Below are 25,162 nucleotides of genomic sequence, written 5' to 3'. Positions count from 1 at the left end.
GTGGCGCTGCTGCTCGGTGCTGGTGTTGCAATGGGACGTTCTATTGAGTTTCGCCTCTTGTTCTTCTATACTCTTTGATTTGATTGTAGATTTTGCAAGTTCAACATGGGTTATAGGTCGAAAGTTGAATGAACGAGTACTTGCGTCCTTTCGATTTCTTACAGGTTGAGTTGTTGTTGCCCATTACACGCTAGCATTCTGCTAATGAACCCTGATTGGTCAGTGAAGGACTGATTACGACCAGAGATACCGCTTGATGATCGGCATCGTGGCATCCGGAGCGGGGCCAGAATGTGTGTGTATTTTCGGTGTGGTCTTTTAAAACAACAAAACAAAAACTCTTCTAGCACGTGTATTTACCTGTGTCAGCGGTGTTGTCGATGAAAAGAAAGTGCAGAGCGCGAAAGCACCAAAGTGACTGAAGGATTGCCGTAAAGCAGTATCTCTGGTGGAACGACGTGTATGACGTCATTGCCATTTTAAAAGACTTTTTAAAGCAAATGAGTGACTCTAAAAAATCTAACACCCAGCAATGAGGGATTTCTTTGCATCTCCTTTCGAATACAAAATTCAAATTACAAGACAAAAAATTGTATCCTGAGAAAGTAGATTTTGAGGGGTATAGCTCCATAGACCTCCATTCATTCTGCACTCGTCCTGTGAGCGCCCTCATATGGAACCAGAGTGGAACTGCAACCAGTTCAGAACCCGGAAGTTTACTGAGAGTGAAAGTTCTCCCCTTATCAGACATTCTCTGGAAAATCTCTAGGAAATAATTCACCCTCAGAAGTCTTGAAACAGACATAAATATCACATCACGGTAAGTTCATTTATCTGCTTCTGATATCATGTCATATTATTGTACAATGTTTTTGCGTCGCTATCATATTAAACTCGATCTTCAAGTATTAGCACTCATTTTATGGTGTTGTGACGCATGTGAACTAGATCTTCAGGATTATAATGACATCAAGATCTATGGATTCTGCTTTTAGCTGAGATTAATTAATGGATTCTTTACAATCTGAAATATTCAAAGGTAGAAATGTAATCATTTAAAGTAAATACTACACACTTCCGGGCTTCTGTTGGCCAGATTCAGAGACGAGCAGCTTTAGTGAGAAGATTATGACAAACCATGGGCGTCGTAAGCAAAAAAAATGTGTGTGGATCATCCTCCAGAATCTTTTTACTGGAGTAGGTGTTCCTTCCCGAAGCCAAAACCCTTATCTAAAATCCCTATGCAATAATGAGTGAAGTGAAAGTTGGAGTAAAAATGAAACGAGCGCAAATCCGTCTATGCTACATCTCAGAAATCACAGCTCGGCAAGAGTAATAAATCAAATCGGCTACTACATCATATACATGTTCTAAAATATGATATCATATATTATTGTATGCATATTAAAATGATTTAAGCCTTGAACAATATGATAGTCGAATGAATGTAATAAGCACAACATCACAAATCAAACACGTGAATCGCGTCTCTGCGCGTCTCCGTCTCATCAACCAAACCAGCTCTAATATAGCCTATACTCAACTAAGATTCATATACATTAACTACTACTTGATATGTCTATTTAAATGTTTTAAACTTCGTATGATGTGATAAGCTACATGATAGATGTCTGTCTCTCTCTCGAAGATGATCTTCTTCGTGTATTTGGCGCTGGAACTGTGAGGTTTTTTCCACTGGCTGCACGTCACTCATTTAATCAAGAACTGGAAGTGACAGTTTTGTCTGGCTATAGCATGAGAATTTTTTTTTTAGCATAATACTGCCATCAAGGCAACGTCTTTTTAAGAGACATCCCTGCTTATTTCAGCGAGACAATGCCAAGATTCATTCTGCACAGTGTGGCCTCATAGTAACAGAGTTCAGGTACTAGACTGGCCTTTCTGCAGTCCAGACCGGTCTCCTGTTGAAAATGTGTGGTGCATTATGTAGCAAAAAATACAGCAACAGAAACCACAGACTGTTGAGTACTTAAGGTAATTTATCAATAAGAAAGAAACTTTAATTTCAAAAATGAGTGTCAGTTCCAAAACACTTACTGAGTGTTGTTAGAAGAAAAGGTGATGTATCACACTGAACTTATTTTTACAAAAAACAATAAAGTTTATCACTTTGAACATTGAAAAAAAAAAATCCCCAGGGAAAAAACTGTCCCGCCTTCTAAGTAAAAGAGCCAATCGCTGATTGGTAAAGTCGTTGCGTCACTGCGTCGATCTGTCCGAAATCTCCGGTTCCCTTAGGAGCCTGAGACTCCGCTTGGGACAGCACATGCGCAGTGGCTCGTCCCGCCTGAAGAGTGAGTGTTTGGTGGGACTCTGAATGAACCAGCTGGAATGGATTTGAGCAGAAGCGTGGAAATCAACGTTATAGATAAAACGCTGAATGGAGTTTAATTTATTAGGGCTTTCCTCAAGTGGGATGGATTTGACTGGCGGCGCTCTGAGAAGTGAATAGACCTAGGCTATGTGCCGAATTAAAAGTGAGTGGGTTCAATATCATTGGTCTTAAAAAGTGTGTGGCTCTTGTCCCACACACATGGTTCAGACGCCCATGTGACAAACATGTATTTTTGATGGCTATAAAAGCGCCTATCAATGTAACTGGTTTGTGTTATTTAGAGGATAAATATGAATATTATAACAAGACAAATAACATAAATATGATTTATGACAAAATATGCTGAACTGGAATAATCTAAAAGTTCTGTATGATTTGTTCTCAGTGTTTCCATGCACAGATCTGAAGTCAGTTTCTCATTATGGAGAACAGAGAGAGCAGAGACAGATCTTCATCTCCAGATCCCAGCTGTGTGTCTGTGAAGAGTGACTGGTCCATGGATAACCCTCCTCTCTTCAGTGATAAAGCAGTGACCTCTGACCCCAGTGATGAAGCCGTGATCTCTGACCCCAGTGATGGAGCAGTGACCTCTGACCCCAGTGATGAAGCCGTGATCTCTGACCCCAGTGATGGAGCAGTGACCTCTGACCCCAGTGATGGAGCAGTGACCTCTGACCCCAGTGATGAAGCAGTGACCTCTGACCCCAGCGATGAAGCAGTGACCTCTGACCCCAGGTGAGTGTAAACCTGTAGTGGTGAATTAACTGTTTTACGGGAGTCAAAATCACACTGAATTCACACAGAGAGATGAGATCTGCAATAGGGCTGCAACTAACGATTATTTTAATAATGGAATAATATTTCGATTTTTTTTTCTTCAATCAATCAGATTAATAATCCCAGATATTGAATGAATATGAATTCTTAAAGATGTATTTTTTTAGTAAAAAGTTATAAAAAATACAGTGAATGAATCTCTGTAGGCTGTGCTGTACATTATATGTACAAAAAAGGGTTAAAATACAAACATTACAATCCCAACCAAAAAACAATTGATTGCTTACCATTAAAAGCAGAAGTTGAAATTACTAAATTAAAAATGATAATGAACAAAAACAGAAGCATGAGGTCGACTATGAGAAACACATTCACTCGTCTGAACACAGTTATTATATTGCATTAATAGACTATTCCAACAGTATCCCTGCTTTCATAAAAATATGATTACTTGTGTTACATGTACAACTTTAAAACTACACTAAATTTATAATATGAAATGTTATAGCAAAATGTATATTTTATTCAGACAATAGTTTATTCAAAATGCATATGCTTATTTACATCTGCACTCGTTCATGTTGTCGGTTTATGCTAAATGGAAATACGTTGGAAATCCTTTCTAGCATTTCGAGATAAAGATGTAGCTGTAAAATGTAAGTTATGCACTGATAAAAACACGTCTCAAAGGTAATAAACAGCGCACACATCTGTCAAAGCGCAACAGTGCTAGCCGTGGTAAACGCTCATGCTTTTGTTTGAAGAGCTTATAAATATAAAGCATTCTCGTGTTTCAGAAAACTTGAGTCCTGCACATTTCCCGCAGAAGATCACTCTGTGTCCTCCGCTCATTTACATATGCGTTTTATAGAAATGTGTTACTCACTACTATAAAACCACGTGACTGGCGGATGGTTTCTGTGCACAGTGTGCAGATGCGACTAATCCATAATCAAATTCATCTTCGATTATTTTCATTATCTATTTTTATCCATTTGATCAATTAGTCATTGCAGCCCTACTTAAAATACATTAAACCGCAGACAGGAAAATTTATTTATTAGTGTTTTCTCTGGATCTGTAATTTCTCATTTGTCATCATGTCATTTTTCATGTTCTTAAATCTGTGCACTTTTGTTGTGTCAGCAGTGTGTATAGAGATGATCAGACTGGAGACCAGGATTCTCCTCAACCAGTGAATGATGAACTACAGAGAGTCAAACACAGACACAAAACCAGCATGAAGAACAAGTATGAGAGATTATTTGAGGGACTGAAACTCCAAGAGAATGAAACCCTCCTGAACAGGATCTACACACAGCTCTACATCATAGAGGGAGAGAGTGAAGAAGTGAATAAACAACATGAGGTTTTACAGATGGAGAAAACAGCCAGAACACAACACTCACAAGACACTCCAATCTACTGCAATGACATCTTTAAAGCCTCACCTGAACCAGGATGTGTGGAGAAAGAGCAAATCAAGACTGTTCTTACTAAAGGCATCGCTGGAATCGGGAAAACCGTCTCTGTGCAGAAGTTCATTCTGGACTGGGCCGAGGGGAAAGCCAATCAGGATGTAGATTTCATGTTTGTGCTTCCATTTCGAGAGCTGAACTTGATCCGAGATCATCAGTACAGTCTTCACAGGCTTCTGCTGGACTTTCATCCTGAACTTCAAGATCTGGACTCAAAGATTTATGAGGAGTGTAAAGTTGTGTTCATCTTTGATGGTCTGGATGAAAGCAGAATCACACTGTTGTTTTCAGATGGTCAGAAAGTTTCTGATGTGACTGAGACTTCATCAGTGGGTGTGTTGATGTCAAAGCTCATTAAAGGAGATCTGCTTCCCTCCGCTCTCATCTGGATCACCTCTAGACCAGCAGCAGCCAATCAGATCCCCTCCAATTACATCAACCGTCTGACAGAAATTCAGGGATTCAATGAGCCTCAGAAGGAGGAATATTTCAGGAAGAGAATCAGTGACGAGCATCAAGCCAGCAGAATCATCTCACACATCAGAAGAGCAAGAAGCCTCCACATCATGTGTCACATACCCGTTTTCTGCTGGATCTCGTCCACTGTGCTTCAAAAACTCCTGAAAGAAGATCTGAGTGCAGAAATCCCTCAAACTCTCACTGAAATGTACATCCACTTCCTGCTGATTCAGATCAACATGAGGAATCAGAAGTATGAAGAGAGAGATCCAGAGAAACTCCTGCAGTCCAATAGAGAAGTGATTGTGAAACTTGCTGAAGTGGCTTTCAAACAGCTGATGAAGGGCAATGTGATGTTCTATGAGGAGGACCTGATTGAGAGCGGCATAGACGTCACTGACGCCTCAGTGTATTCTGGGATTTGCACTGAGATCTTTAAGGAGGAATCTGTGATTCATCAGAGGAAAGTCTACAGCTTCATTCATCTGAGCATCCAGGAGTTTCTCGCTGCTTTCTATGTGTTTTACTACTATTTAATCAAGAACAAGAAACCACTGGAGTTAGAGAACAAGAAACTACTGGAGTTAATGAAGAACAAGGAACTACTGGCGTTAGACAACAATGAACTACGGAAGTTATTGAAGAAAAATAAACTACTGGAGTTGGAGAGCAAGAAACTACTGGAGTTAATGAAGAACAGGGAACCACTGGAGTTAATGAAGAACAAGGAACCACTGGAGTTAATGAAGAACAAGGAACCACTGGAGTTAATGAAGAACAAGGAACCACTGGAGTTAATGAAGAACAAGGAACCATTGGAGTTAATGAAGAACAAGGAACCACTGGAGTTAATGAAGAACAAGGAACCACTGGAGTTAATGAAGAACAAGGAACCACTGGAGTTAATGAAGAACAAGGAACCACTGGAGTTAATGAAGAACAAGGAACCACTGGAGTTAGAGAACAAGGAACTACTGGAGTTGAAGAACAAGAAACTACTGGAGTTAATGAAGAACAAGAAACTACTGGAGTTAATGAAGAACAAGGAACCGTTGGATTTAATGAAAAAGAAACTACTGGAGTTAATGAAGAACAAGGAACCGCTGCAGCCTCTGGATGAATTCAGATCTGATAAAGTCTCTCTGTATGATCTACTAACATCAGCAGTAAATAAAGCCCTTGAGAGTGGGAATGGACAGCTGGATCTGTTCCTGCGGTTCCTGCTGGGCGTCTCACTGGAGTCCAATCAGAGACTCTTACAGGATCTACTGACACACACAGAGAACAGCTCAGAGAGCCTCAGAGGAATCACACAGCACATTAAAGACACGATCAAACAATCATCTCATCTCTCAGCGGATCAATCCATCAATCTGTTCCTCTGTCTGCTGGAAGTGAAAGATCAGACTCTGTTCAGAGAGATTCAGGAGTTTGTTAAATCAGACAAACACTCGGAGAAGAAACTCTCTCCTGCTCACTGCTCAACAATCGCCTACATGCTTCAGATCTCAGAGGAGGCGCTGGATGAGCTGAACCTCAAGAAATACAACACATCAGATGAGGGTAGAAGAAGACTGATACCAGCTGTGGTCAACTGCAGAACAGCTCTGTGAGTGTTTAATCATTAATAGCTGAAGAATCCTTTAATAATGCATCTTGCATCTTTACAGGGCCATGACATGGAGTTTTACATTATTGTAATATATTCCTTGAGGTTCACTTATACTAGAGGTGCCAAGTCCTGGTTTCAGTCCGAGCCTTCAGCAACGATCTCCAAGTCTTCTTGTAAATAAAAGAAGATTTTCTTCTTTAACTAGCCGGTTTATCTCCGGTTAACTAGCAGTGCATTAATTGCGTTGGTTTGTTAAATAAGAGTCATTCTAGCGCTGAAATGTGTTGTTTCTGAAATCCCGCTGAGTGCTGGTTGCGCTGCTATCAGTGGTGCGGATACAGTGTTCTCTAGCTCTTGTGGCTCGCGCACAGTCTTCACTCGCGCTTCAATCTATCGCCGTTTCAGAGACTCTCTATTCGTTCCGGTGAAATCACAAAACAAAACGCACACAAACGTGTCCCTGCTTGATATACGACCACTGATGAACATATTCAGTTTTGATGAAAAAAACAACGATACAAGTGCGGATTAGAACCCAGAACCTCTGACACGCTTGGCAAAAGTTCTGCCACTGGACCATAACAGCACACAAGTAAATGTGCGGATCTATACAATAACAATATGGCCTATTTTAGTAGATCTCATTAAATGACAAATGTACCCAAAATGACCCAATGTACTATTGAAATTTATTTCTGGACATCGTAATGTTGTGTTTTTTCCGAAAATTGTTATTGTACACATGTATTGTATCTGATTGTATGGCAACCCAATGTTGATGACATCAGCGAGGGCTAGCGTCGACACAGCGCTGGGCCCAAGGGGCGTTCTGTCACTACGCATCAAAATCTGATTGGCTGATAACACACGTCAGTCAAAGTTATGATCAAATGGAAAATAGCAGCTTCCATGGAAGGTTAGCTATGCTACTATGCTAGTTTGGTAAAAGCTGTTCAGCTCATTCATTCACACACAGACGCGACTCATATTTAAACAGTCATTTTGCTGTTTACATACACTAGGATATCGCGATTAGAACAATAATAAAAAAACTTACTATTCTTCTCAGATGGATCCGTTGCTCCTCTAAATGAATTTAAACCACCACTTCTGAGGTAAATTTCCCAGGATTATTCCTCACAGCCTCAGAAGACAACATAAAGTAGCCTACTGTATTCTGATTAGATTTGGTGTGCCTGATCCATCTGATATGGGTGTTTACACGTTTGCCAGGATCGCCTCAGATCATTTGCGTTTGAATTGTGCGCGCTCTCTGTGGGCCTGTCAAATTAAAAGATAATCTGCTTTAATGAGCTGAAATGAGAACGACTGACATCGCTCTCTTTTCATATAGATTACATAAACAGATAATATTTGTTTTTGTTATAAATTAGATCATTTAAAAGTACAAACTTAAACGATTATAAAGATATATTGCTCATGCCTGGGTGAATAGTATTCGCTGAGTTTTGTTTAAGTTTAGAGACGTGCTTAAAAAAAAAAGTCCACGGTGAAAGAGAGCCAGAAAGCACACGGTGCACACCCTGTTTATTTTCTTTATTTTGGAAAGGAAAATGTTTTATTTCGATTGTAAGTGGACACATAAAAAAGTAGATATTTAACCGTTAATTTTTTCATATTTCTCAAGTCTGTATGACCAAAAATGATGGAGTATTTTAGGTCTATTTTGCTGCTATGTGAAAAAAATCGAGCCCGCGGGTTTGCCGACCCCAGAAGGTTAAGGTTATTTCTATTCATTATGAATATTGATATATGAACTGTTGTTGTCAAGTAAGCTTCATGCTTTCCCTGTTGGGAACGTGCACTCCTCTAAACTGTAGACTGCGGGTGCTGCACTGCTCTAGTTGACTGCTGCGCACTTTTTCCTGAAAATATCACGTTAACAACAACCCTTTAGAAAACATAATTCCTTTGTGGATCCTCTTGATCTGCTTTCTCCATGTTTCTTTGACAAGTCTCAGTGTCTCAGTTATTTGTTTATTTGTTATTTGATTGTTTATTTTCCATCGTGTCCATTAGACTTCCTGGGCAGAGGGGCTTTATGAGCTATACTGGGACCAGCCACACTTTTCAGCTCTTGTGCGGCACGCTTGGTGTGGACTGAGAGCATTTTGAAATGTAAATGCTGTTTTCAAATTGTGGCTTTTCCTATTTGACTACTGTAGGAGCTAAAATAGGATTACTTTATGTATGTTATAATTCAGTATCTCATATAATGTTACTCTGAGTTGAGCCCATCTAGGGGTTGAAGTTGGAGACTCAAAGCCTCTGGGGATAATGGACCTGTGACTTCACCGTAGGGTGTGGCCAGAGCCGAAAGTGACTTTGACCTCGAAACAGACACATGAGGCAATCTTGGCAATCCTTTACTTACTTGAAATTTAGATTTTTTTAATTTTTTTATTTTGTATATATTTACTTTTTTGTAATAAATACTACTTCAGTTTGAAATAACTATGGACAAGGGAACCCTATGGTCAGTGAGTGTCAAGCTGTTCATCCACTAGTGTAAACTACTTCTCCACAACGACCACATATTTCACAATTTATTGTGACTTTATTTGATCTTTGTATTGCCAATTATTTATTCATCTATTTTTCTGGTTTTTAATGTGCTACTGCTGCCCCTTTAAAGAAAAGCACCCTGAACCCCAACTTATTGTGCAGTGTTTACTCTCTTCTAGTTTTGTTGGCTGTAATCTCACTGGTCAGGATTGTGAAGTTGTGTCATCAGCTCTACAATCCTCAAAGTCTGTCCTGAGAGAGCTGGATCTGAGTAACAATGCCCTGCAGGATTCAGGAGTGAAGATTATTTCTGATGGACTGAAAAGCCCAAACTGTAAGCTCCAGATACTGAGGTATGTAAGAACATATGAGAGATTATTTACAGTCTGTCGGTCATAATGTAGATGTGTGTTTTTGTAGATGTTCTGACTGTGTGTGTCTGTAGGTTGTGTGACTGTACGGTGACAGAGGAAGGCTGTGGTTATGTGTCTTCAGCTCTGAGTTCAAACCCCTCACACCTGAGAGAGCTGGATCTGAGCTACAATCACCTGCAGGATTCAGCAGTGAAGATTATTTCTGATGGACTGAGAAGCCCATACTGTAAGCTGCACACCCGAGAGAGCTGGATCTGAGCTACAATCACCCAGGAGAATCAAGACACGAGCTGCTCTTTGACAAACTAATGGGTCCAAACTGCTCTCTCCAGATACTCAAGTATGTGGGACAATAAGAGGCCCGGTTTACACCTGGTATTAAGATCTGCCTCAGGTGATCTGACCACAAGTCGGTTACTCTCATTTGGATGTAGAGCAGTTCCAGCGTTATGGACATGCAGGGTCCGAAATTAACACCAGCAAGCGCCAAAAACGGGTAGATTTTCCGTTTTGGCGAGTAAATCTAAAAAGGCCATCCGCCACACTGGCGGGTGAATGTTCCAGACATCCCAAGTCTCCCGGAAGTTCCGGGAGTCTCCCGCATATTAATAGCGGCTCCCTGATGCCCGCAAATTAGTTCAAATCTCCCGGACTCTAGAGCGAGCAAGAAAGAGCGCGCACATACTGAGCTCTAAAACGTGTAGCGCGTGGACGGGAGAGAGGGAGAAAGAGCGAGAGACCTTGCGTCTGCGTGCGTGTGTGCCTCAAGAAGCGTGTGAACCTTCTTCACACCTAAAATAAACTTACACTAAATGTATATATTTTTTAACTTAAATAATTAACAAATTAAGATGACAAAAAACACTGAATCAGTTTGAAGCTTTGAAAAAAAAATCATTTTTTTCATCAGACTACTTTTTTTTCGTCAAAAAAAAAAATAGCAGACCTACCTCAATCCACAGTTTGTCTAGTTTTTACTTAAAGAAAGTAACATGTCTACATGATGTGGGGTTAGTCTGGGTCTCCGATGGCACAGATGTCCCGGGGATACAGAGATAACGTCTAGCTAGAGTGGCCAACTTCGGAAAGCGCCTTTCATTTGCATGTGGATGTTTGCTTCGCAAGTGATATTGCATTGTAGCCTACTTGCACTAGGCCTACTGCTTTATATTTTTTAATACCACGTATCATATTTTGCAAGTATTCGTCACTCTTTCTGTCGAAATGGTCCCACACAGTAGCTACTTCTTTTCGCTTGGTTCATTTTGCTTGCTCAGCGAAATAGGCTATGTATAGGCGCGTGTGGTTCCGCGTGTCGACGCACCCCGTGAGGCTATATACTGTTTTTTTTTAACCATGCAGCAAACAAACCAAAAAGCTATATATATATATATATATATATATATATATATATATATATATATATATATATATATATATATATATATACACTTTTAAACCGTTTAACTGATAGCATTAATCTGTATTTTTTTTTTACTTTCGGTAAAGTATCTGATAGTTTTACAAAACCTTCAAATGTACTGTTATGAGCACTAGTTTCATGCTCACGTCTTCCATGTCTTACTATTTGTTGCTCTGTTTTGACTTCTGTGTACTCTTAGTCATTCAACATAATACTTTATCTCAATTAAATGTACTGAAAGGATTGTATATGTGACACAAAAAGGCTGTTTATTATTTTGGCCGGTAAAAAATATGCTTGGCTGCTGGATTTTTTCATCTACCAGTCCACGTGGCAGGTAACCTGACTCCGCCAGATGGATTTGCTCCGCATATCCATCTGGAAACCTTCCGTTGAAGTAGTTTTGGGAAGGGGCGTAAATACTGGTTAGCTGATTGGCCTATATTGGTGATAGACGGGCCAAATCAACCAATCAGATCAACGAAGCATATGACGTACTAACAGAGCGACGACGAAAACACAACCACAAGCCAGGCTACTCTTGCTGCTGCAGGTAAAGGCTCGTTAGCTCAGCAAATAAGATACATGTCGGCAAAGGATATTTGCCGTTTTTGTAACGACAATTTGAGAATAAAAGGCACCATTTCAGGTGCCCGGTCTATATTTAACAAGAAGGATGCAAGAGAAAAAAGCATTAGCGAGCGGCTAAAAGAAATAGGACTACCGCTGTCTGAAAATGTTTCTAGATCAGGTCGTATTTGCTTGCGTTGCTTCCGCTTGATTTGTAGACTAGAGGAGGATTTCGACGTTTTTAGAAGATGGCAAAGAGCAGAGAAAGACTCAAACCCAGCAGAAGCATCAACCTCAACCAGCACATCACAGGCAAGTGCCGAATCTTCAAACACATCATCAACACTAGGCAAGAAACGGGACAGAGTGCCGACCCCTTCCAAGTGTCTCCAACCCCCAACACCAACAGCTCCTCGAGCTTCAAAATACTCGAGGCCGACAGACAACGTAACCCCAAAGACGGGACGGCAAAGTTTGACGGAGGTAATTTGAATTGAATGTGAACCATAACTTGTGTTTGGTTAAGTCTGTTATTGACTTATCAAAGTGCTGATATCACTGATGTATAACGTCAGACCCAGTACACGGGTAGGAAATGTAGCTGCTAGGATACCAAAGGACTAAAAGAAAAGCTCATCCTCGAACATCAAACGCCATTCCTTACACAGTAGACTATGTAAGATAATCTTCTTGAGCCTAGATTGTCTCACCAGCATGTTTTTTTTATTATTATTTATTATAGCTATAGCATACACACCCATGTTACTTATATCCATATGACATACACAATTCAACCACACAAGTACCTTGTATTTATAGTGTACAGATCGGCTGTAATTAAAAAAGTGTATCTTTTTCTGATCTGTAATAAACACTGTTGTGTTGTGATAACATCTTGATATCGGGAATTTAGCTACATTGTTGTTAAAGGCTTGATGCATTTTGATTTTGCACCCCATGATAACATATTAATAATTGTCTGAATCTGAGTATACTAGTTGTTTACTAATTAACCCTTTTTATTTGTGTTTCAGGTTATTATTCACTACCCATCCCATCCAAAGGGTGACAGAATTGTGTCAGGCAAACACGGCATCTATTGTTGAAAACACTGCAAAGCAGAATTGGTCACGGGCTGCCAATCAGATAATCAAAAACAAAGACCTCTTAGAAGCACTTAAGGAAAACATCCTTCAAGTTATTGAGGATGAGATAAAGTTCCTTTGCAACCCGCTTAAGGGTTTCATGCTTTGGCGGTCTTCAGCTGCTGATTTGAAGGCATTTTCTTTTGCAAACCTTCAGTCAGATCTTCAGTCAATGGCACCATTCACATATTCCATCTTTTCAAAAATCACCAAAGGCTCTCACCATCCCACTTGTGCTTCTGCTGCTATAGCCTTGCGAGGAAGGGAACCACGCTTGTCGGCCTTTGCCTACTATGTAAACAGTGTGCTGCAGTATGGTGGGGCCAAAAAAGCTGTTTATAAAAGATTAAGCAAACTGTGTATAACTACTGCACACAATCATGCTGTTGGAAAACAGAAACAGTTTGCAACTACATGCGGTGAAGACTTACAGGTACTAAAAGTAGCCCATGAAGTCTTCCTCAAGTCTCAAAAGGAACATGGAGGCACGGATGTGGAGGGAGCTAGTGCAACAAGAGCACTAAGTGACACAGTGGACCTGGACACAGCTACGCTAAGCATGGAACATTGCATTTTAACAGGTGAGAGGGACCAGCCATTAAGATGGCCAAATTGCTCTGTCCAGGACAATTGTCAGAGATCTTATTCATGCTTTTGGGGTATTAATGTGTCAGCACTCAATGCTAACTTGTGGAGTCCACTTATACATTGTGTTTTTTTTTTCTTTGTTTCTCTACAGATGAAACTACCCAAAGCACTTCAGGTGGCACCATTGCGACACATGGAGCTACTGGCACCACTACCAGCACTTTACAGATGGGTCTGCAGACTGACCAGGGGCCTGCCGATGGCACAACTGTGTTCACCTTTGGTTCACGTACTGATGAGGAAATGGCACATCTGGGTGTTGCAGTATTGCCCGTCGAAGCATTGCCAACATGCTCAACTCCACCACCTACATATGCCATCATATTTGATAATCTTGACTTCTTTGTTCGCACACACCACCAGTCTGTCGTCCGAGGGAACAACTCACTTCACTGGATCCACCACCTTGCGGTGGAAGATAGAGTGCCTTCACATCATCTCAGCAAGGACAAGCCCACTCAGCCAATCATGGAGTACGACATTGGGTACTCCCTCCCGGGTCCTGAAACCCAAGCCCATATGCGCCGTGAACACATAGTCCTGGGCAGCCGCATCCTCACACAGCACTTGGATGCCTTCAAGCCCTTCTCAAGAGTCGTGGTTCGTCACATCCCTCATGAGTTTTCAAAGATTATGTCAGAGGCCTCCACCCACGTAAGTATTTATGATATACACTACATTGTGCGTTGGACATTCATTTAACTTTGTGTTGCTTAAGAAGTCACCACTGTACCGGTTTGTTTTTTCAACACAAACTATTGTCGCCACAATCCATGCATCCTCTCTTTATAGTACCCTCTTGGAATCCTGTTCAAGGATGAAAACAAATCTGGAGACTTGGTGGATGTTCTACAGCACCTCCAGAAAGAGTATGTGTGAACTAGGGCAGCAGGGGACAATTTCACTTTTGGGAAAATGTCACAGTCGGCATTTGGCCCAAGGGGTAATCTTGTTAGCTGGTATTGATAAAGCATGAAAATCTACTTATGTGTCATGTAGGTATGCTCCAAAGGGCCCAGATGGACTGGAGAGCATTCTAGTCGGCGGTGACCGGCTGACGGAGGGGAACAGTAGAAACCTTCAGTGGAGCTTTGCTGAAGGGGAAAGTGTGGAAGACCGACTTGAAGGGCTTGTTTTCAAGTTTGAGGACTGGCATGCAATCCGAAACTTGTTTGAGGTGAGTGAAGTTAAATGTTTGACCTCAAACTTTAACCAAAACTGTACTGCATTAACAGTCAATAGGTGGTAACAAGGCTGGGATGGCAAGGTAGACATATTGCCTTAATGGGCTCTTCCTGAGCACTCCGTCTTTTCATTCATGTTTATCTATGCCTTTAGATCTATCACAAGGTCTTCTTCAAAGAGGGCTCTGAAAGAAATCATGGGACACTGCTTTCTAACATGAACAGGCTGAGGTCTGTATATTTGCCTATCACCCATACACTCCTTCCACACCCATACACCCCAGTCTGAGTGGCTTTGGCCCTGGGTAGCCATTCACTTTTTTCTTGAATTTCCCCTAGGGATCAATAAAGTATCTATCTATCTATCTATCTATCTATCTATTTATCTATCATGAACGACACCATGAAAAACAAGTATTTTTGATTGTAGAACAGTAGCACTTTGAACATTTTTCGCTGTGGTTTTATTTGTTGTTCTTTGTATGTGCGTTTTGTATGTACACATATTCTGCATGCATGTGTTGCCATTCTACGAGTGTTTCTAACTACCATGTACATATTTTTTTCCAGGACTATTCTTTGTGCAGATGAACTCCAGCCACCATGAATTAAGGCTTGGTATTTTTTTTACTCGTGTACTGTGGAGATTAAGACTTGCCACCATGAATTCGGCATGAGTCTGCTCCTAAAACAAAAACAAAAATATTCACATGCAATCTTTATCCTTTTACAGGAGCAGCAATGCGAAACAAGGCCCACATACTGCATTCAATGCATATAAAGAGTTTCTGCAGAAGGACACGGCTGCTCTCTTCTTGGCCGCTGCGCTGGAGCATTTTGGACTGAAGGATGTTGGCGGTACGAGTTCTTCTAGATAAAAGTTGCTGAGCACATAGCCGTTTGCTAGAGCAGGACAATAACATTTAAAATGGAACAACTCTGGTCAGCACAGCAGCTACTCCTTCAGGTGTTTTTGTTGTTTTGTCAGCACCAAGTCAACATTACACCAAAAATTCAACTTAATGGTACAACGACTTAAACATAAACTTTCACGGCTTTAATGGCTTAAACAGTTGAGCAAAATCATAGTTATACATGGAATACCAGTGACTAGTCACAATGTTTTCTGAAGCAAGTGAAATGTCAAGTATATGTAATGCTGCCTCTAAAAATATGTAATCATCATCATTACTTTTTTGTATGTCTCAACAGATATCCCAGAAGGCTTTATCCCTGACCACATCCAGACTGGTTCACTGGAGCTGAGAAGGAGCTGGCTGCATGAAGTTGTGTCCCAAGTTGTGGACAGATTTGTTGTGTTTCCCAACACTGCTGACATTTTAACTGGAGCCAGAGATGCTGCTAGCGAACAGCCTCTAAAGGAACAGGAACTCCCATGCCGCATGCCAGGTTGCAAGGCGGTCTATAAGTACAGAAAAGCAAGGGATAACCATGAGCGAAAACAACATGGCTTTGCTGCAGCTTCAGTGTCTGTGTCAAATACAACCAGGCCAGTTTCAAGGGACCACAAAAAAGAACATACCGAAGCAAGACTCTGCTTTGGCTTGTTTCTTTCAAACATGCAGGATGCAGTGAAGGAGGGAGATGGAAAGAGGCTGTTGAGGTTGTACACAGTAGCACTGTTGTTTTATAAGGCCTACGGACATACACAATACGCCTACAGTACACTCTTACTGACCCTGCAGGTCAACGCCATGCTCTCCCCTCGCTTGGCTCATAGCCTCACCTGGAACAGGTTTTGGAATGGGAAGGGAGGGGCGGGAAAGAACATTTCCCTTGACTTACACCTCGAACACCTCAATAACTTTTTAAAGTCCTTCTTGAGGCGCATGGGCCCCAACATGACTGAACAAGCCGCAGACAGGATCAGCAGGTCCATTGGGGTTCTGAAGGACTTGATGGACACCACCGACAAGGAGCTGGAGGTGTCAAAGTCCAGTGGCATCCACCATGCTGCTCGCCAGAATCAGGACATCCTGATCCTGGTAGCGGTTATCAGAGAGGCCGAGCTGTTTAAAGACCAACCAGGCAGAGAGTTTACAGCCTTCCCCAAGTTTGATAGAGACATTCTCTCAAAACTTAAGTACAGTGAGTTGCGGGGATGGATGAGGTCCAAATTGAAAGAGTGGAGGAACTTACCCATTTGAAAACTTTGTAAATAAAACTGTAAATATTTGCTTAATTGCACTTGCATGTTTACCAGCTGTCACTTTTGAAACTTAAATAAAAAACAAACAAAGGTATCATGTGTCATTGTTTTATTATCACACATAGACAAATGCCAAACTTTTTCATAATGATGCAAGTATCATTAATCAATCTATTTTAACAAGTGAAAAGAAACCGTTTTGAGCAACAGTGACATTCAACTTTAATCAATTGCATTGGTTCAAAAAATTGTACATGTCAAAGTAATTTCAAATCTTAACAAAATACAAGACACTAATGGCCTGCACCTGAATGGTGGTGATAGTCTGAGTCTGTACTGCTATATGGGGTTCCTATCTCACTTAAGTCCTCATCTTCATCATCAAAATAACCTGTGTAATCAATGTCTGGCTCTGTGAAGCTGTCCTCGTGGGAAGTAGGCTGTATGTCCAACTCAATATCACCAAAAACCTCACTTATTACTAGTAGAATTTCTCTTGCATGGCGTGCTCTGAATACTGGAAGGTTGTTAATAATGTAAGTCAAGTCAAATATGTGTTCGCTGTGTTCTACCACTGCCTCTATAAGTTCAGCGCTAAATCCTGTACAGGCTGACCTGCTAGTGAAGAGGCGGGCTGTGTCTTTAAGTAAAGAGCTCCTGTACTCCTCCAACAGATCCTTACTAAGGTTCTTTCAACTCATATTTAGGAATAGGCTCTCCACAAACACAAGATGCACATGAACATACAGAGTGGCAATGGGTACAACACAGATGTCCTGGCTCCACACTTGTGGTGTGCTCCTCAAAATGGCAGAATAAAGCTTTTCTAAAGCAGCTGTGTGTGCCTGTGGCAATCACTCCTTTAACTACTTTATCAACCTTGACAGACTGTTTGATAACATACAGAATTGCATGTGATTGCAAACCATTTCTGCCGGCCCGTCCAACCTGTTGAACAATATCCTCTATGTCGTCTGGTGATCCATACATGACAACATGAGAAACATTCGGGAAATTCAATCCCATCCCGAGAGCTGTTGTTGCTACAACAACTCTGCAGCTCCCCTCTCCATTAAACGATGCCAGAACTCGATCTTTATACTGTGTGAGTGTCTTACTGTGAAACATTCCTATCAGAAGGTGTTCAGCCTTATGATCCTTGTCCCTGTCAATCCAAGCATCTTCACCAAGTTCAGCTTTAAGATAGCTGTACACCTTTCCAACTGATTTCAATGATTTGCAATAAATAATGATGGGGGACATAGACAGTGCCTTATCTTTGACATCCTTCACTACCCAGTCCATGCAGCTGAGATCATTGGAAGGAACCTGTGTCAGTCCAAGCCTGATGTTTGTCCTGTTTGGGCTCACAGTAACTTCAGTTGCATTCTCCATACGCAGCAGCTTGGTCACACGGCGTCTATTCTTAGTATCAGCTGATGCTGTCAGCGCTAACACAGGTGTACCTGAAAGACAAAAAGGCAAACACACATAATAAGAAAAGGTATAAACACGATGGATGATTACAGAGCTTCACTGCTTTGGCCCCCAATAACCATTTTAAGTACCTCACCTTCTTTGGCAAGGGATCTGAGTTCTCCCAGTCTGGCAAAGCTCTCCCTGAAGGCAGCCTCCCCTTTTGCACCCTCTCCCCTGGTCGACACAAAACAGAGAAACAGAGATCCAACAATGAGTCTTACTGAGTAAAGGTTGATAACATGCATAGTGAATATAAAGGTCATTATACTATTTTAATGTATATTTCACACTCAAAATTCGCATGTGATATTAACTTCACATCTTGTGTATACATCTTGCACTTGTGTATAAATTGTATACTTGATAAGATACATTGTAATATTTTTATTTATTTAATATTTTTTATTTATTTATTAGTATATGTCAGTTTATGTTTGTGTTTGGTTTGTATTGTGTGTTAAATCCTGCGGCAACACTGCAATTTCCCCTTGGGGATTAATAAAGTTTTTCTAATTCTAATTCTAATTCTAATAGGAGCATTTACAGCCAGGGCAATGTTAACTTAGGTAACGCTAGCTAGTTCATCACTCTGTATAGGTTGTTTGGCGTTCACATACAACATAAATATAGACGTGTATATAATACGTGTATATATACAAAAAACATTTTAATCTTCATCCTATATGACTGAGCCAACGTTGCTTATGAACAAATTGCTAGTGCATATTGTTAGCTATCGTTTGTTTGGCTTCAAGGACCTAATGACATTGTTTAACATACAATTAAGTTAGGTAACGTAACTACCATTTATATGTGACATGCACCTCATCAACGACAATCCCCACCAAGTCTTCTCGGTATACTTCGGAGGAAAGCATATCCCTCCATTTCTCATTGAGTAACCAAGACTCAGGGCTACCAAACACCAACTGTATCCGGCCATGGAGGATGTCTGTATCGTTGATTCCTCCGAGCTGCATGGCAGAGACTCCAAGCTTCCCAGCCTCTCTGATCTGATCTTCCATCAGGGCAACCAACGGAGATACTACCACTATTATGGGATTTTTCACCTTTCCTATTTTCTTCACGACAAGAGGAGCCAATTGATAGATCAAACTCTTGCCGAAACCAGTCGGGAGAAGAGCAAAAACATCTTTTCCTCTCAGAAAAGCCTCCAGAGCAGTGTTTTGCTCTTCTTTCAGTGAAGAAATACTCGGTAATTCCGATAAAACTTGCTCGATAGCCACGCTGATGCTAGTTTCATCCGCTGAAGCCGCCATGTTCTTTAGACTGAACTGTCGCACTTCTCGTTGCGTCACACCTCAACCCGCCTCTAAGCCAACGCTGATTGGACGTTCGTTTGGTGAACTGCTCCCAAATTTTCTTTAACGGAAAGTATCCAGACTGATCTGCGAGTGAAAACTTGAAAGCTCGCGAGATCAGGATGGTCTCGCGAGGCTACGTGGCAGGTGAGCCAAAAAGTTAATTTCGGACCCTGTGGACATGACATCTACAGTCAAAACATGAAATATAAATTCTCATAGAATGCGTTCATTACCAATATATTGAATAGGGCTGTCAAGCAGGTACTTTTTTTAATCTAATTAATTACATGATGTGGCAATTAATTAATCTAATGAATCCCAAATTAGTCGCACATCAAGTCATTGTCTAAAACATCAAATAGACATTATAAAAAGTAACTTCAGAAAGAAGTATGTGGTTCAGCATAGAATTTATTACACATACATTTTTGGACGATGAGGTTGAGTTAAGGATGACTGAATTTTCATTTTTGGATGAACTATACCAGTTTTTTTTTATAATATGGAAATATGAAATTATTTTTTTTAAGAAATTATATTCTAAATAAGAAACAAAAACTGCCAGTAGGTGGCGGTAAATGTCTTAAAGATTTAGTCATTGAATTTGTCACGTTTCCTAACCGTGGTGCAGGGAGAAAGCAAGATGAAGAAGATCAACAAGGAAAACCTAAACCAAACTCAGAACAAACCTTAACGAGAACCGACAACAGAAGACTGAAACACAGGCAGACATATACTGGGAGAAAACAAAGAACTAATTAGGCAACAGCTGAAAATAATGACTAATCAAATTAGAAACCATGGTGACAATTAAACAAGCTAACTGAGGTAGGGTGATCATTCATTCTTTCGTTTCTTTCAAACGGCTGATTCATTCAGGAATGAACCAGCTTTATGAATGGTCCATTGAATCATTGGTTCACCCGATTCTTCCAAAGCGCGGATTGAGAAATGAAACGCTGCTGTCACAGCGCTGTGTTGTAGGACACTCACGAACACGATGATGAAGGCAAAGGTAATCTATAATAAATCTACAGGCAGATAAATCCAAACAGAGAGAACGGCTTTCAACACATGTAACAGACAAGACCCGACAGCAAGTGAATAGACACAGAGGACTTAAGTATACAGGCAAATGAGGATAATTAACAACACACACTTGAACTAAATGAGAACTGTAAGAAAAAATGATGTGGACGTTGAAGATCTCAAAAATGAAGTTTATTACAGCATAGCAGTGGCAAGGTACACAAAGCACCTTGGGTTCATCGGCGTCAGAATGAATCCAGAACACGGTTGTCCCCGATTCTGAAAACGTTAGACAACCAAACATAATATGTAGGCTAATTTAATTTTTAAATGTTTTATTTAATGTAATAAATGAGTCCATTTATAAATGTCAAAAATGTTCTAAATGAGTCTACTAAAAAATATGTATTAATTTAAATGAATTCATTATGTAGATTAACTGAGATTACTGAGATTTATTAACTGTAGATTAATAAATGAAGACTTGTTTCGTCCAGAGTTTTTGAACGAATCTCTTGAATGAATGATTCAATGACGCATCAAGTACATTTTAACAGTCACTGGTCGCCATCTACTGGCATAATGTGACATGTACAATCTTTATTTGAAGTGTAACATTAGTTTGGTCAATTACTCATTTTGATCGCGGCTCCCTGCAACATCAGAGTCTATCGCGATCCATGCAGGTTTGGAACAACATCAGGCTAAATGATGGATCATTTTTGGGTCAACTAAGTTTGTGTCACAGACAGGGTTGTCACCTTCAGTGTGGGAAAACAAGCGACACCTATTCACGACCCCTCAAAAAACACAACAAAAAAACATTTTCTTCTCATCTTCCCTCGTGTAAAGTGTTTATAAGCTCAGCGGTGCTTTGGCTCCCGGGGAAACGGCTGTATTTCTGCTGTTCATAAGCGTCACCTTCTGGGGGGTCTTTCTTAAAAAGATGGACCTTTTTGCAGTTTACACCTTCATTTTGTATTTAATTATGAGGTGAATAGACTTCATTTTGATGACTTTTTAAGCTCTAGTTTGTGCTGGATTAGCTTGTCTGCTGGTATCTTAACAAACACACTTTTTGTTGCACCGAAAATATTTACTACAATGTTGTCCAATTGCTTACCAAGATCATGTACCTTTTTCAGTCCAAACACACACTGTGTGTAGTGCATTTAACCGTTTCATTATCTGAAACACACTTGTACATTATTTTGGCATGGATAACCAAAACTTCCTCTGAAAAAGTTCACCGCAAATCACAAGTTCACAAGACAGACCTATTAAGCTATAACAAAAAAAGTCACTCAATTTAAATGAACATTTGTAGGATCACTAACTTCTAAAATTGTCAGCAAACTAAGCTTGTTTTACAGGGTAACAGTGCTTTATTTATTTGGCCTATAGTTTGTACACACACACACACGCTAGGTTGGGTTGGCGTCATGTAGGCTGTTTCCTGCAGAACACTTTTGCATTCTTCATGATGTGGCTTCGGCAGTGATGAAGAATTGGCATTTTCATGACCTCTTTCAGCTGTCCAGTGCCAATGTCATAGTACACGCTGAGCAAGCTCTCCAAAGGAAGTTTACAAAAAGTGTAGGCAACAGTTTGCATCAGAACAAGGGACCCATCACACATAATCATCACAGGTCTCCTCACAGATTTCCTCCCAAACAACTTGTAGTCACCGGTTTGAAATGACTCCATAAAACATTACACTGGTGCAGGGGTGTGTTGGCAGGTGACATACGTTGCAACAGGGATATGGGAGGATCCTTTAATAGGATGCCTCACCACCAACTCATACACATAAAAAGGTGCTGATTTCCCTCGTGCTTTTTGCACAATGCTTCCTGTGGCATCAATATGCACAATATCATCCCTGCATCGTTGATGGAACAGCCTGATTGTGTTTTTGGACCACAACATGACTCCTTTGGACTTCAAAGAACTTTGTCTTCGTCCGTTTTGTCCTCCACCATTTTGAGAAGACTTGATATTTCATTGTCATGCCTTCTGCATTTTTTCGTGTCATGTAGGCTATGTTTTTGAGGACTGCAGCTGTAGGTGCCTGGTCTCTGCATCCTGATTCAAAGACTTTAGGTTGGATTTTGTTCAAACACTGCAAATGTAAGGCCCTTGGAAGCACTGATTCAAGTTGTTTTCCAAAACTGTCTCTGTTATCAGCCCGTACATATCTTCTTTTTAATTCTTCCATACTGTGACAGACCTCCTCTCCCTGAAACGTCACCCAGGCCTTGAGAGTACTCTCATCCCTCACAGTGACCTCTACACAAACTGGGCTATCTGAAAATGTGCAGTATCCCAGGCAATTAAATAAAGGCCCTTTCAAGCAATGCTGCAGTATGGATGGACAGATTGTATTCCCTTGAGATTATGTTTGTCCACTGCAGATCTTTAAACTGGTGTCCAACCTGTCCTTTTCTCAGGTCGCTCCACTCCTTAGTGTCCATTAAAAAAAACAAAAAAAACATGGGCCTGTCGGCAACTTGTGCATAAAAAAGAGGCTCAGCTGGACCATTATTTCCAGAAGATGTTTCTGATGCTTGACTAGAATCCTGTTTTTCGGTGAGCTAAATACAATAAAAAAAGTTGTTAAACATATTAAATGTAGTTCAGTGTGAATACTATTTTCCTCCAAGTCCTACGAATGAAGGAACTTCATATTGATGTAGAACATGGTTAAAATTGTATTTAATATTTATTAATACATCATTAATTAATGGCGATTTAGTAACATAATGTCACATTTTTGGGGGTTTACAATTACAAAAAACGTTATACTTTCAATAAATATATTTAGTAATGCTTTTTGTTTTGTGTTTTTACTGTTATTACATGGAGTTAAGTGTACATTTTTAGCGTTTTATGTTGTTTAAAGAACAATTGATTCTTTCAGAACTGTTTTCGTTATCAGGACAAGTTCAGACCTGAATTCTACAGTTTGCCAAAAACAGATCAAATATAATTAATGTTTTTGCATTTGCTCTAATAGCAAAATAAAAAAATATCCGATAGCATTTCCACTATTATCCAACGGAGGGAAAAAAATACAAAGAGACATTGATTACCTTGCATGGTCAGAAGAAAGAAAGATGTCAAATTTGCCATCACACCCTCAAGCCCTATATTACAAACACCCTTACTGCAGCATTCATTTATTTATTTGTAAAGATAATTTATAGCCAATGTAATATAAGACAAAGATAAAACACGGCATGCAAAGAAAATTGCTAAGTAGAATTTAAGTGGTATAATATAATATAATATAACACTGCATTACAACAACAACAACAACCTTGGGGGACGGAGGCTCCTTATACAATGGGCAATCGTGACAAGTTCAACCAAAGACAAAAATTTTGTTGTTGTTAATAAATTACTTTATCATGTATATTTTGGTCACAATATTACCTCCAAGTGTGCCAAAAAAATGTTCCTTAGTCGTATCCTGTTTGATAATGAATTTGTAACCTGCAAAGACATGCAAATTGTTCCCCGGTTGCCATCAGAATGATACGCACTTTCATCCGTAGCACGGCCGTGTATAACGTTCTGTATGTCTTGCAAAGTGAGCGTAATTTTAGGACTCTGTGTAGAGAAAACTGTTAATTCCTTACATTTTTTAATAAATAAAAAACGAGCAAATTCAACTGTCAAATAGTAATAAAACTACCGAATAGCATATAATGAAAATGTTACGTACCTTCCCAAAAGAGTTAAAACAGTATCTTCTGCAATGTTTAATAATGAAATATTATTTGTAAACAACATGGCAACATTAAACCAATAGTTAAAGGGATCATATAATGGTACATGCACTTTTACAAGTTGATTGTACTGAAATGTGTGTTGGCAGTGCCTGTACACAACCATCAAATAATGATAAAAATCCATCCAGTGATTTTGTTTTAATCTCCTTATGTTTTCCCCTGCCTCAAAATGAGCCGTTCGATCTTGTGACGTCACACGCTCGGACGCCCCTCCCACGATTGTTGATTGACAGCAGTGTTTCAACACAGACCCGCCCTCGCTCATGAGCGAGCTGTCAATCATAGTCCGCGCGGACCGGTGTCGTGCCGAAAAGTACGCTGGAGCACTGTCTATGAGCAGAATGGAGTCTAAGCGAAGTGGTGTTCTGTTCTTGGGTGCAATAAGGAACACAGCAGTCATTTTAATGTTCCTAAATCCGAACCGCTGAAGACGCAGTGGCTGAGTTTGTTTTCGGAGGGAATATTCCCCACGATCAACGTAAATGCTTTTATGTTTGCGCAAATCATTTCACACACCAGACTGCTTTATAAACGAGGAGGGTCAGTATAAAGATGGTTTTGCTAAGAAGCTGCTCCTGAAAAAAGAATCGGTACCAACCAACTATTCGTGTTCCTGCTGCACCTCCAGAAGAACTGAAGTGAGTGTAACGTTTTATTAACCTTTATATTACTATTTATATTAATCTTTGCAAATCGCTAGCTTCACGATGAGTGCGGCTAAGGTTTACACTCAGGGTACATTACGGCATGTTTTCTATGTACGGCGTTCTCAATATAATTCATAATGCCACGTTTATAATGAACAACGCATTA

General features: G+C 40.2%; 3 protein-coding genes across 7 annotated transcripts; 2 read left to right on the top strand and 1 right to left on the bottom strand.

The window, feature by feature from the left end:
* The first annotated feature begins 622 nt into the window (after window positions 1-622).
* Window positions 623-10,428, top strand: LOC143705853 (NACHT, LRR and PYD domains-containing protein 3-like). 5 transcript variants are annotated; one of them, XM_077197528.1, is made up of 5 exons: window positions 623-820; window positions 2,742-3,091; window positions 4,283-6,679; window positions 9,388-9,561; window positions 9,654-10,428. In XM_077197528.1, the coding sequence occupies exons 2-5, from the start codon at window positions 2,778-2,780 to the stop codon at window positions 9,838-9,840; spliced, it is 3,072 nt and encodes a 1,023-aa protein (XP_077053643.1). In that variant the 5' UTR covers window positions 623-820; window positions 2,742-2,777; the 3' UTR covers window positions 9,841-10,428. The 5 variants fall into 5 exon arrangements, 4 of the variants coding, with proteins under 4 accessions (XP_077053643.1, XP_077053642.1, XP_077053644.1 ...); XR_013192796.1 differs by having other exon boundaries at window positions 702-820; window positions 4,280-6,679; window positions 9,371-9,561; XM_077197527.1 differs by having other exon boundaries at window positions 702-820; window positions 4,280-6,679.
* Window positions 10,429-11,823: 1,395 nt separating this feature from the next.
* LOC143706668 (uncharacterized) lies at window positions 11,824-16,816 on the top strand. The gene is made up of 9 exons (XM_077198868.1): window positions 11,824-12,047; window positions 12,610-13,301; window positions 13,460-14,022; window positions 14,161-14,237; window positions 14,368-14,545; window positions 14,707-14,783; window positions 15,123-15,165; window positions 15,286-15,410; window positions 15,765-16,816. The coding sequence occupies exons 1-7, from the start codon at window positions 11,824-11,826 to the stop codon at window positions 15,157-15,159; spliced, it is 1,848 nt and encodes a 615-aa protein (XP_077054983.1). The 3' UTR covers window positions 15,160-15,165; window positions 15,286-15,410; window positions 15,765-16,816.
* Window positions 16,817-17,403: 587 nt separating this feature from the next.
* On the bottom strand, window positions 17,404-23,041 carry LOC143706778 (putative ATP-dependent DNA helicase Q1). The gene is made up of 3 exons (XM_077199064.1): window positions 19,006-23,041; window positions 18,296-18,375; window positions 17,404-18,188 (listed from the first exon to the last, which is right to left on the bottom strand). The coding sequence occupies exons 1-3, from the start codon at window positions 19,479-19,481 to the stop codon at window positions 17,404-17,406; spliced, it is 1,341 nt and encodes a 446-aa protein (XP_077055179.1). The 5' UTR covers window positions 19,482-23,041.
* Between the last annotated feature and the right edge of the window lie 2,121 nt (window positions 23,042-25,162).

The sequence above is a fragment of the Siphateles boraxobius genome, unplaced genomic scaffold (assembly GCF_051911475.1).
Source record: "Siphateles boraxobius isolate OS27281-9 unplaced genomic scaffold, OSU_SipBor_1 111, whole genome shotgun sequence".
Classification (NCBI taxonomy): domain Eukaryota; kingdom Metazoa; phylum Chordata; class Actinopteri; order Cypriniformes; family Leuciscidae; genus Siphateles; species Siphateles boraxobius.
The sequence above is the reverse complement of the archived record's forward strand: the minus strand, read 5'-3'. Positions and strand labels throughout refer to the sequence as shown.